Source organism: Podarcis pityusensis (genome assembly GCF_964106645.2).
Source record: "Podarcis pityusensis genome assembly, chromosome: 14".
Lineage (NCBI taxonomy): Eukaryota > Metazoa > Chordata > Lepidosauria > Squamata > Lacertidae > Podarcis > Podarcis pityusensis.
The window spans coordinates 19280375-19292991 of NC_138039.1; the positions used below are offsets into that span (position 1 = coordinate 19280375).

The 12617-nt window shown below is 45.5% G+C and overlaps 1 protein-coding gene across 1 annotated transcript in view; it reads right to left on the reverse strand.

The window, feature by feature from the left end:
- The window catches only part of LOC308463559 (cytoplasmic phosphatidylinositol transfer protein 1-like), a 50569-nt gene that overhangs the window by 20511 nt on the left and 17441 nt on the right, over positions 1–12617 (reverse strand). Inside the window, exon 3 of the mRNA XM_080982071.1 lies at positions 2434–2582. Coding sequence (XP_080838197.1) covers positions 2434–2582 — 149 coding nt within the window. The remainder of the gene's footprint in view (positions 1–2433; positions 2583–12617) is intronic.

Genomic DNA, 12617 nt, shown 5'->3' on the forward strand with positions numbered 1-12617 from the left:
ATGCTCCAATCTCTCGGGGGGGGGGGGAAGCAAGCAATGCATAGGTGCAGGATCACACACACACACACACACACACACACACACACACACACCCCTCTCTTCTGCCTTGCGTATGCATTGTAGGAAACCCTGACCAGCACCCAGTTTTTCCAAAGTGCAAATGTTTCAGGACAGTGTTGACCTTTCAAATAGAAGGATACGCTTCTCACCCTTCCAGTGTACATAACAGAGATGGGGAAGCTTTCTCAGCCCGAGGGCCACACCCCCTAATCGGGAATCTTCTGGGGGGCATGTGCCAGTGGTGAGTGGGGCCAGAGGCAAAACTAGGTGGAGCAATTTATGTGATTCTTTGTACAGCTGGCTACATTCTAGCTGCACAAAGCCCAAGTTTTCTATACCTCCAGGAAGCTAGAGGTGTTATCACAGTTTAAGGACACATTTCAGGTAGAAAAGAAAACACTCAAGAAGGGCAGCCAGTGAACGGTGTGGCTTGGGGAGTGTCCCAAGGGCCAGACAGAGAGGTCTGAAGGGCCACATTCAACCCCCAGAGCCAAGATTCCATCTAGGTATGCATAATTTTTTGCCATCTAACAAAGACTAGGAAGAGACAAGGTCAACCAAGGCAAAGAATTACAACATTTGGGGGCGGTCACTGAGAAGGCCCTTCCTCTTGTCCCTGTTAGCTGAGCCACCTCGCTACGATACGATACGCTATCTTTATTGTCATTGTCCCATACAGAACAATGAAATTGAAAAATCTACATAAGATATTCAAAACCCCCTAAAAACTCTGAAACCCCATTTATTTTAAAATACAATATACTCCTATAGAGACTCCTTATACTGCGTTTAAAACCAGAATTGCATTTGGGTAGAAACTGTTTCTCAGGTGGCTAGTCCTAGTCTTTAAAACCCTGTACCTTCTTCCAGAAGGCATGACACAGAGAAGGGCCTCTCTGCCAGATCTTAGGGTCTAGGAAGTCCTTCACACTCAGCTGTGCGCATACACTAACATGCCCCACTCCACTGACAGGTATGCCTGCACTGCAGAGAGCACCTTTGTGAGGAATGGGGTCAAGTCAAGCAGAGACAGCTCCGTAGGTGGCAGATGTGAGCAAGGGGAGGGGGAGGGCTATGCCTTTTGTCTCCAGCGGTTTTCAAACAAAAGCCAGTCTTGAGTAATTGTCAGAATCCATGACAAGTTAATTGGAAAGCGAAGAACAAATGGGGAGAACAGCAAAACACTGAATCAGCAAGGTACAGCTGGTGGGTGGAAGGGGGACGATCGATGATAAAGCTCAGTGGCAGAGCACGTGTTTTGCATGTACAAACTCATACCCCACTGGCTAATCTGAGCATGGGCATCCACATGGGATGGGAGAGCTCCCCCTCCCAGAAGAACCATAACCCCCAGATCTTCAGCTTTCATTGTACAAAATGAAAAGGCTTGGCCACATCCGTACCATGCACAATACTACATGGCCCCAACTGCACGATACGTGTAAAGCAGTATTGTACTACTTTTAAACAGTCGTGGCTTTCCCCCCAAAGAATCCAGGAGCTTTAGAGTTGGTAAGAGACCCCTATTCCCTGCCTAGAGTGGTTTAGCAGGCAACTTCTCTTCCTAGGGAAGTCTTGAGAATTCTAGCTGTCTGAGGGATCTCCTGACAACTCTCAGCAACTCTTAACAAACAATGCTTCCCAGGGTGCTTTGAGGGAAGCCATGACAGCACAAAGTGGCGTGAGAGTGGTTTAAATGTATAGTGCTTTTTAGAACGCTTAAAAAAATATTGTTTGGTTCTGGTTGTGTTTCTTGCCTGGAGGCTCCTCGGGAGGAACGATGGGAGATAATAATCTCAGATCATGGCAGATGAAAATGATGGACTTTTTGGAGCTAGCCGACCTGACCAGAAGAGTCCGCAACCAGAAGCAGGAGGAGTATCAAGAGGAATGGAAGAAGTTTAAGGATTATTTAGTTAAATATGTTAAGATAATTTAAATAGAATTACTTGTGAGTAACAGATTGGCCTAGGATTTAAATATGTGAAATTATATAATACTATGGATAGAAGTAAAAATGAAAAGAAAGAAAGATGTTAGTTGAACAAGTAGATCTTATATGAAAATAGTGTTGGGAAACTGCTAAAGGAGCTATATGGAAACTCAGCTAGGGGGATTTGAGGAAGTCACCCAACAATGATAACAAAAATGGGACTATAACAGTTAGGATAAATGTTTGTTTGTTTGCTAGCTTTTTGATATAGTAATGTTTTTCTTGTTTGTTGTTATGTTTGTTATAAATTTGGAAAATCAATAAAAAAATTGAAAAATAAAATAAAATCTCAGATCATGATTTCTTAAAATAATAAAAAAAACCCAACCCAAAACCACACACACAAAGATAACAACAAAAGCCACTGGCTGGCTTCTCACCTGGAGAGGTGCACACGTTTTTCGGTGAACTGGCCACAGCCGTGGACAGGGTCTTCGTGGGGCTCATTCTTCACCACTTCCACACCTTCCCCTTTGTCGCTCTCTTGGTGGCTGTGCTTGCTGATGGTGTACAGCTGCCCAACACGGTACTGTTAAGGAAGTACAAAAGACTGTCATCTTGCACAGCTCAAGAAGCCGAGTTGAGGGGGCCCTGAGTGGGGAGGACTGAGAGCCCCTCTGCCTGCCATTCTCTCAGCCATACAAACTCTGCCTGCCTGAAGACGGACGGGGGCTGTTGAGATATGAGACTCAACACAGCGACATTCCTGTTATTTCCAATGTGTGGGTGTAAGTGCTGTTCCTTAAATGGCCAAAACAGCCCCCTCTGCCCACAAAAGGGAAGGGGAGGCCAAACTTGGGGGAACCCCTAAGTTTAATATACAGTCTACCCTTCTCTAAGCTTCCAAACCTCCCCTTCTGTTCAAAATCTGTAGTATGTGGGTAATGGCCTACACTAAGAGTTACCGTGACAATATACCAAGAGTGTTTGACCACTCAAAGGCTGAAATCCTTTACACTCACCTGGGAGTAAATCAATGACTTACTTCTTCTTTAAAAAAAAAAATAAAAAAATTATTAAAGACTTCTTATTGTACAAAAACACGTGTTGTCTCTTTTTTCAAGTTGTGTTTTCTACAATTCAGTTTCATTTGTTGTGAGACATTAGTGTTACGTACAATGTTAAGTTATGAGGAAAAGAGGGAGAGAGAGGGGGAAAGGTGAGTGGGGTGGGGTGGTTATATTAATAAGACTTACTTCTAAGTAAATATGTATAGGATTATGCTATAAAATACCACACTATTTTTTTAAGCTTTCCTCTTTTTTTTTGGAACCTTTTTTAAAATAGCTCTAAATGGTTTTTATGGAGTTTGGGGTTTTTTGCAAGATGCTCCCCTGTTAATTTGTCTTTTAAAACTGCTTTCATCTGGGTATGATCCCAAACCTAGCAAATGTTCTATTTTTACAAATTCCGCCTCTGTGCCCCCACAAGCCTCTTCAACTGAACCAAGAAATCTTATCTGGAGCTTTACCACAAGAACGAAACATGTAGGAAATGAGATGCTAAGTACCTAACACCCACCCACTTGATAATCTGGCAAAATCCTTGCAAGCTCACATCCCCAACTTTATCTAAAAGCATGCAATGTAGGTGTAAATGTAGATGTAGATGTACACATCTATTATTTTCCTGCTCCTTGCAGTAAGAAGAATAGCTCATCAGGGTCAAGGGTAGATGAAACCTTTTCTTCCAAACACTGAGCTTTCAATTCATGCATAGATACACAAACACACACACACATATTTAAAGTTAATCAGGATCATTCAAATGTGGCAACTTGAAACTGTTCAGCTCAGGCTAAGCTTTCCCACTGAATTTACCTGCATTTATTTCATTTTTAAAGCATTTCCCCACACAAGGCACACAAAATGGTGCACTAAAAAAAGGAAGGCTATGTGTACACCATACACTGCAAGCGCGTGGTTCCTCCATCTCCCATCATCCCTGACCATTGGCTATTTTGGCTGAGAACATAGTCCTGGACTAGGTGGTCCTTGGCCTTGATCCAGCAGCCAGGCTCTTCTGACAATCTTACGGTGGACGAAACTCCTCCTGGTCTGGACTTTCCTCTGCATTGTGAACTGTAAGCTCTTGGGAGGCAGAGACCCTGGCCTCTTGTATTCTGGAACGTGCCATGCGCACTGAGAGCACTACATCACTAAATCAAACAAAGCAAACAAGCCACAATGGAGGAAACGTCTCTTGGCTTCCCTGCACCCGGGCACCATTTCATGGACCACTTTCTGGAAAACAGGAGGCGTGATGCGTAGCGCACAGCACCGCAGACAGATCACCCGAGTGCCGGCAACAGAGCCAGGGCAGATAAGGAGGGAGCTCCCCACCCCTGCGCATGCTGCACACCAGACTCCCAAAGTGCCTAGGCAGAGCCTGGGAATGTCCTGGTCTCAGTAAGGGCTGTTTTGCACGCATGGGAGAATCCATCCTGCCTGGAGAAGGTCACGGCTGGGGCACTTTGGGGAAGCCCAGACAGGCTGTGTTTACGGCGAAGAATGACCTTGGCCTGTCCTGAACGGGGAGGCCGCAATTCCCAAGGTAGGAAGGAATCCAGGCACGTGACAACAACGAGAAAGCAGTGTGTGTGTGTGTGTGTGTGTGTGTGTGTGTGTGTGTGAGAGAGAGAGAGAGAGAGAGAGAGAGAGAGAGAGAGAGAGAGTGCTAGAAGCTGTGTACACAGCATACATTTAAAGCACATTTCCCCCCTCCCCAGACCCAGAGGAAACCTGCAGGGAAATGCAGTTGGTAAAGGATGCTGGGAACTGTAGTTCTGTGAGTGGTGAACTATAGCTCCCAGGACTCTTTTGGGGGGGATAATGTGCTTTAAATGCAATGTATGTACACAGTCAGAAAGATGCAGAATCAGAGTGGTAGATTTTGAGGCAGGGGTGGTGCTGCTGCTTTTTTCAGCCTGAGGGCCGCATTCAGCTCTGGGGAACCTTTCAAGGGCCACATAGCAATTCTGGACAGGGCCAAAGGAAAAAAAAAAACCGGCAGAAGCTGGCTGGGTTCTGCACACACAATCCTCTCTAACCTCCATTCAGGGAAGCAAGGGGCACAATTGGGGCTCAAGGACACATTTCAGCCAATTTCAGGCTGCAAAGAAGGACCTAGGAGAGGCGTGTGGCTTGGGAGATATCTGGGGGTCAGAGTGAAAGGCCCAGGGGGTAGTATTTGGCCCCTCTCTCTTGCTTTATGGGAATATTTTCTCAAATGACAGGTATTCACCAGACATTCCTCCCCCCCAACACACAAACACACACTCCACACTGTAGTCACAAGGCTAAGGAGGCAACATAATGCATGAAATGTTGCTGCCATACTTAGGAGCACCAGATGAGAATGTAGCTGGGATGCTGGAAGGAGCATGGGAAGCTGGGAACTGAGTCAGACACTTGCGTCAAGCTAGTCCAATACTATCTACACTGACTGGCAGCAGCTCTCCAGGATTTCAGACAGCGTTCTCTCCTGGCCTTGCCTGGAGATGTCAGGGATGGAAACAGGGATCTTCTGCATGCAAAGCAGATGTCCTATCACATCCCTGCAATGTCTCCACCAGCTTGGGCTGGTTAATGGCTCTCTCCAACCTATTTAGACTGGGGCTGCATCTCTCCACTGGTCCTATGCACATGGAACAGCAGCACCTGGAGTCACGGATTCCTGGTTTTGACCTGACTCAGCCTTCTGGGCTCTGGGCTTCCGTTTGACGGCTGCTTACGGCTCGGCTCCAACAATTGCACAAACCACAGCTATTCCTTTGGGGGGTGCAGCACATTCAGTTCTTTTGCCGTCCTGGAAAACGGAAAAGTCATCCAACCACAGCGGCTTGATATTTGCATGTGTGGGCCTGGGTAACTATGGAAAAAACTCACCCGTCAAATTCAGCTCTCTAAGGGATCGGCTCAACCTGAAGCTCCCCAGGCTAATATTCTCTCGTCTCGTTCCTCTCCGAGAGCGACTCCCCTCTTATGCAGCCTCCCGTTAAAAAGATAAGCTTTTAAAGTAGCCGATGTGTTGTTTCCTTATGGCTTTCCATGGTGTGACTGACTTATTTAAAAGAGATGGTTTCAAAAGCAAGGCTGGGGAGGGTGTCTGGCCTGGAGAGAGTCCTGAGGGCCAAGCAGAGAGGAATGGAGGGCCGGATTTATTTCCCCCTCTGTAGCCTGCGAGGGATTTTCACTCAGTTGTACAGCATGTCCTTTGCATGCAGTTGGTTCCAGGTTCAATCTGTCGCATCTCCAGGTAGGGCTGCAAGAGAGCCTCTTGCCCTGAGACCCTGGAGAGCTGCTGCCAGTCAGTGTAGACAATACTGAGCTAGACAGATCCGTATAAGGCAGCTTCTTGTGATTCCTAGGTTCCCCATCCCTACCATACAGAGGTGTTTGCGGTCAACTAACTAAATACAAGAATTTTTCTGCAGACATGGAAAAAGCAAAGTAGAGGCTGGTTTATTGACTGCCAGAAAACACTTACAGGAGGGGGATTGTTTCTGCAAGGTAAACACTGATGCCAGGGAAGCGATCAGGTTCCAGCAAATTCTGAATATGCTAGCTGGGGCTGTTTGCTCAGCCCTGACAAAAAAAGAGAGTGGCAGCTGTGTTGAAACGAGCTACTTTTAGCCTGCCATACGGATGAGAAAGGGGGAGCTGACTCACAAAACATGCTGTGCAGATTTCAAAGCCCATGTGAGGCCTCAGCCGTCAGGGGGAGCCTTGTCCAAGCTGGCTCAGCCCTCAAAAGATGTAAATGGAAAGGCCTCTCCAAGTATGAACAGAGTGCCATCCTCTCCCAAAACTTCAAAAAAAAAGAAAAGAAGGATTTTTAGAGCAATATCCTGGCAGCTTCCAGGCCCAGCTCTGCACATTTAAGAAACCAACTTTGCTGGTAAAGGTCCTAGGGCTGCAACCAGGAGCCACAGGAAAGATAACAGGGACTAGCACCATATGAAGTACTGCAAATTATTAGGGCAAGCATTATGTACCGTATTTTTCGCTCTATAAGACGCACCAGACCACAAGACGCACCTAGTTTTTGGAGGAGGAAAACAAGAAAAAAATAGATTCTGAATCTCAGAAGCCAGAACAGCAAGAGGGATCGCTGCGCAGTGAAAGCAGCAATCCCTCTTGCTGTTCTGGCTTCTGGGATAGCTGTGCAGCCTGCATTCGCCCCATAAGACGTACACACATTTTCCCTTACTTTTTAGGAGGGAAAAAGTGAGTCTTATAGAGCAAAAAATACGGTATCTGCTCAGACATAACACCAATGTTCCCCAACAGTCTTCCCCCTGCTCCCAGTTCTGTCCAAACTCAATTACTGATTTGCATAAAGTATGCCTGTGGAGGACATGTATGCAAAAATATGGTATATTTTATTACATTTATACCCTTTGCAGCAGCCCCAACACCCTTTCAAGGAGCTAAAGGCAGCAAATTGGAGTCTTCCCTTGCATTTTATCTCCACAGCAACCCTGTGAGGTAGGTTTCAGTTGATTATTGGGTCACATACACCCCATATGATTAACATTTAGGATTCATATAGTGCTTTCAAAGGTAAAAAATACTTCATGTTGCGTGTATTATTAGTGTAATCTTTACAGTGGCCCTTTAAGGTAGACCATTATCATTACCCCCCATACCGGAGGCTGACATGGAGAGAGTAGATCACCTACAGCCACCTAGTGAATTAATGGCAGCCCATCTTCTCTCTCTGGTTAGGTAAATGTCTGTGGAGGCAATTCACCCAGGGAAGCTCTTTCACACAAACACTTCCCCCCATGTGACATGGTTAGAGTCCCGTGCAAGGACTGTGGAGCCTCCATAAGGCACAGGACCCACAAAAGTGAATTAAAGTGAGATAGCTATGGAAATATTGACTCTTCTTCCACCTTAAACACAACCAGAATTCTCTCATTTCTGAGAGTCAACTTGTACGTTGCCTTTGCCTTGGTTTTGTAGATATGTAAGTACAGCTAGAGGAAAACAAACAGAGCAGAAAGTAGCAACACAGAGATCTTACCCTGAGGCTGTATAAACACGGAAGTTTATTCCATTTCATGACATTTCCCTTACTATTAATTTCCACATTATATCTGAGCTTTCACACAATGTAAAAGCCACTTCTAGAACTAAAGTGGAATACACTTCAAGTTCAGCACTCTTTTCCACATTGTTTGCAAATGTGTTTTTTTTCTTTTTCTGGAAGCAATTAACATGGAAATAAGCTCTAAGCTTGCATGATATTCCACTATAGTTCCAGAAGTGGCTTTTACATTGCGTGAAAGCTCAACTATAATGCTGAACTTAACAAAAATGGGCAAGTTGGGAAAATGGAATAAACTACTACGTGAATGCAGCCTGGAACAAACCAATATGCTAAAATGAATCCTGCATAGGGCTGATGTACAACTACTCCATTTTTCACACTGCCAAACAACACCATTCACTCAAAAATAACCTGTGGGTTCTCCTTGAGTACATACACACCTACTCATCCATACCAGCCATCTACTCCCTCTCCATTGACACCAGATGTCCTCCATGGCATCCATTACATAGCCAAATCTGATCAACTTTGAAGTGTGCTGATTGGCTAGGAAGCATTCTGCTCACATGATCCCTGACTGGCTAGGACAGCTCTGCAGCTGACTTGGACTGAAGCTGCCATCATCCCTGATAATTGGGGCTGGTGACAGCTGTACCCCAAAACATTTGGAGGGCACCAGGCTGCAGAACTTTGAGTTTAGGATCATACATCTGACAAATCTTTAATTTAGCACCCAGGAAAAACAATGGCACTCAAGAGGATAGGGTTGAGGGTTGTGTGTGTGATGAATATTCAAAAAAGCAAGTACTTGGGAGAGAAAATCTTTATATGTCCACTACATGGCTAAAACCGGAGCATATTCATCACAAGTCTGAATTTTGTGTTAACTGGAACATATCCAGGGCATGTACACCACCGCCTTGCACACTGCAGTACAGTGATACCTCAGGTTAAGAACTTAATTCGTTCTGGAGGTCCGTTCTTAACCTGAAACAGTTCTTAACCTGAAGCACCACTTTAGCTAATGGGTCCTCCCGCTACTGCTGCGCCACCACCGCCACACGATTTCTGTTCTCATCCTGAAGCAAAGTTCTTAACCCGAGGTAATATTTCTGGGTTAGTGGAGTCTGTAACCTGAAGTGTATGTAACCTGAAGCGTATGTAACCTGAGGTACCACTGTATAAGGATCTGGGAGACCAGGGTTCAAATCCCTCCTCTGCCATGAAGCTCACTGGATGACCTTGGGTCAGTCACTGCCTCTTGGCCTAACCTACCTCACAGGGTTGTTGAGGGGGTTCAATGAGGAGGGTGGGAAAACCATGTACTCCACCTTGAGCTCCTTGGAGAAAAAGGTGGGATGTAAATGTCAATCAACCAATCAATAACAGAGGCTGGATATAGAAGTTATGAGCTGTGGAAGAGCTGCAACATACATCAGTCCCAAGTCCTCCGTAGAAAAATAGGAATTCTCCTATTGCGCCCCTCCCTCGCTTGCTAGAAACTTAAACATGACTACTACTTTTCTTGCTCGACAAATAATGTGGGAGGGGGGAGAAGTTCACTTGACAATGTCTTCGCATACTCATTATTTTATTGTTCTGCTGAAGCTTCTTGTCATCACTCTAACTGCTGGAGAGCTATTATCTGTACTCCATCAAATTGTCAGTGTTATCCGCATGTTAACCTGAAATCACCACTCGCACAGCGCATTACTAATCACCACACTTTCCCAGAGCAGGGCAGAGCTGCAGAGAACCCTTGGAGCAATGCAGTGCCTGTTGTCAACATTTATTTTATTTTATATTTATGAGATTTATATACTACCCTTCAATACAAGTTCTCAGGGCGCTTCACAATATAAACATTGCTGTGTCCACAGCAGCGGATGCTTCCAAGAACTCCACTCCCCACAGGTCACCGAAACATGGAAAAAGTGGGGTCGTGGCTCAGTGGTAGAGTATCTGCTTTGCATACACAAGGCCCCAGCTTCAGTCCCTGGCATCTCCAGGCCAACATGAGCAGCGGTTTCTTGGGGAACCACTGTAGACACTGAGCACGGACCAAGCAAGCCACTGGTGCAATAGAAATAGCCTATCATGTAAAGATCCAATGATGTTTGTGTCCATCCTTTGGAGGGAACCAGGCAGTCACCTATGGCGGGTCAAAATTGTCTACACTAGACCATGGGGAGAAGCTATAAGAAAGCTAGGAATGAAGCAACTTTCGAGTCAGTTGGACTAGTAAAATCTTCTTGTGCATTAGTAACTTTGGTCAATGACCACATTTCACCCAACCTGCAGCATCGAAAACTGCCTTATACCCAGGTCAGAATATTTGTCCACAGCACAGAATTTTCTAATTTCCAGCATCAGATCAGGGTCTTAGGCAGGGAGAGATCTTCCCCACAGATGGCTGCCTGGCCCCGTTTATTTGGAGATGCTGCGGACTGAACTGGGGACTTCCTGGGTGTGAAGCATGTGCTCTGGTGCTGAGTCACAATTTCTGCCTGGGGGGTGGGTTGCAATGTTTTCCCTTCGCCAGTATCCCTGAGCCCAGAAGGTCATGCTGCCCTAAGCAAGCAGGTTGGCCACGTGAGCGACGAGGTCTGCCACATCCATGCAAATGGTATGAAAACAGTGTTAATTATGTGCAAATGAACTCTTTCCAAAGGGACAATCAGCCCAGAACAAACTGTCCGCCTCTTCTGCAGGGGATTCATCCTTCTTGGATGGCATCGCTATAGCAGCATTGCACCTTCGTTAGGACCCTCTTCCTAATGGGCCAACTTGCCATTTGCATCTGCTTTGGTGCCAAGGCCATCTTCCTTCTCCTCTGGAATAACACTGAACACGCTTTTGTTGTTCAAAAAGATCAAGTCGATCTGAGCCATTTATCAAACAGCTTCTCCTGAGCAGAGGCTCCAACCAGCGTAAGCTGGTCCATTTGGGCAAATGGGGCACTGCCCCACCAACCTCAGTCTGCCCTCTGCCAGCCCACACCTGCTCTGCCTTCGTAACTTACAACAGGGCCAGCGGGTGGCACTGGCCGTCAGCTTTCCCCTCCGTCCTTATCCTCCATACTGCCCCTTGTAGGGGCAGGGAGGAGGAGAATGGGGACAAACCCAGAATGGTTGGCTCTCTCTGTCGTTGCCTCTGGCGCCACCTACTGGTGGTCTTCCTGCCTTCTGCCCTACCAGTCCCAACGTGTACCAGCCACCACTAACTCCAAACTTTCAGCAGCTTGGGGAACATCAGGTTGAAGCAATGCAGAAGAGAGAGAAATAAGGGGAGGTGGATGCTTGTAACTGCAGCCCTGCTGACCAAGAGGGAAGTCTTAGAACTGACACCAACTAAACTTGCTAAAATGTATAGGACAAGAAATAAGGAGTGTTGGAAATGTAAAGAAAAGGAAGGGAACTTATATCATATGTGGCAGACTTGTAACAAGGTAAAAGCATATTGGGAAATGATATATAATGAGTTAAAGAAAATGTATAAGTCAGACTTCCTCAACCTCGGCCCTCCAGATATTTTGAGACTACAATTCCCATCATCCCTGACCACTGGTCCTGCTAGCTAGTGATCATGCGAGTTGTAGGCCAAAAATATCTGGAGGGCTGAGGCTGAGGAAGCCTTGTATAAGTACTTTGTTAAAAAGCCAGAAGCATTTTTATTGGTTATAGGGGGTGAAGAGATACCAAAGGGCGATCAAAAACTGTTTACGTATGCAACAACTGCAGCAAGAATCCTTTTAGTCCCAAAATGGAAACAACAAGAAATACCAACAAAAGAAGAGTGGCAGATGAAGATGGTGGACTTTGCGGAATTGGCGAAGCTGACAGGAAAAATCCGAAACCAACGTGATCAAGCTTTCCAAAAAGACTGGAGTAAATTTATACAATTCTTGAAGGACCATTGTAAGCAACTAACACTAGCAGGTTTATAAGAAGACTTGTAATGATAATTGTTACTACCCTTTTATATTTATTTAAAAATTGTGATATTCTGAATGAGTGAAACATAAAATGGAAAATGTATAAATGCTATGATATACAAATGAATTTTGAAAACCATGAGGTGGGAGGGAGGGAAGTTGACAGGCTCATATGAGCAAAAGAAGTGGATAACGAAGATGTGTTTAAATATTATAAAATAGAAAATTAATAAAAATATCATACAAAAGGAAAGTCTTAGACACTTTTCTAGTGGTCTTCAGTACCAGGCACAGAATTCTTCCACCCATCACAGAATCACAGTAAGCTGCATTACACTAAGCCAGACCACTGGTCCATTTAACTCAGTATTGCCTACACTGACTGGCAGCAGCTCTCCAGGATTTCAGACTGGAGTATGTTCCAGTCCTTCATGGAGGTGCTGAGGACTGAACCTGGGACCTTCTGCAAGAAAAGCAGATGCTCTCCCACTGAGCCACTGTCCTTTCCCAAGTACCCTAGGAAGCTGCTCTATACCAAGTGAGATCATTACTATTGAGCTGTGGCCTTTCCCA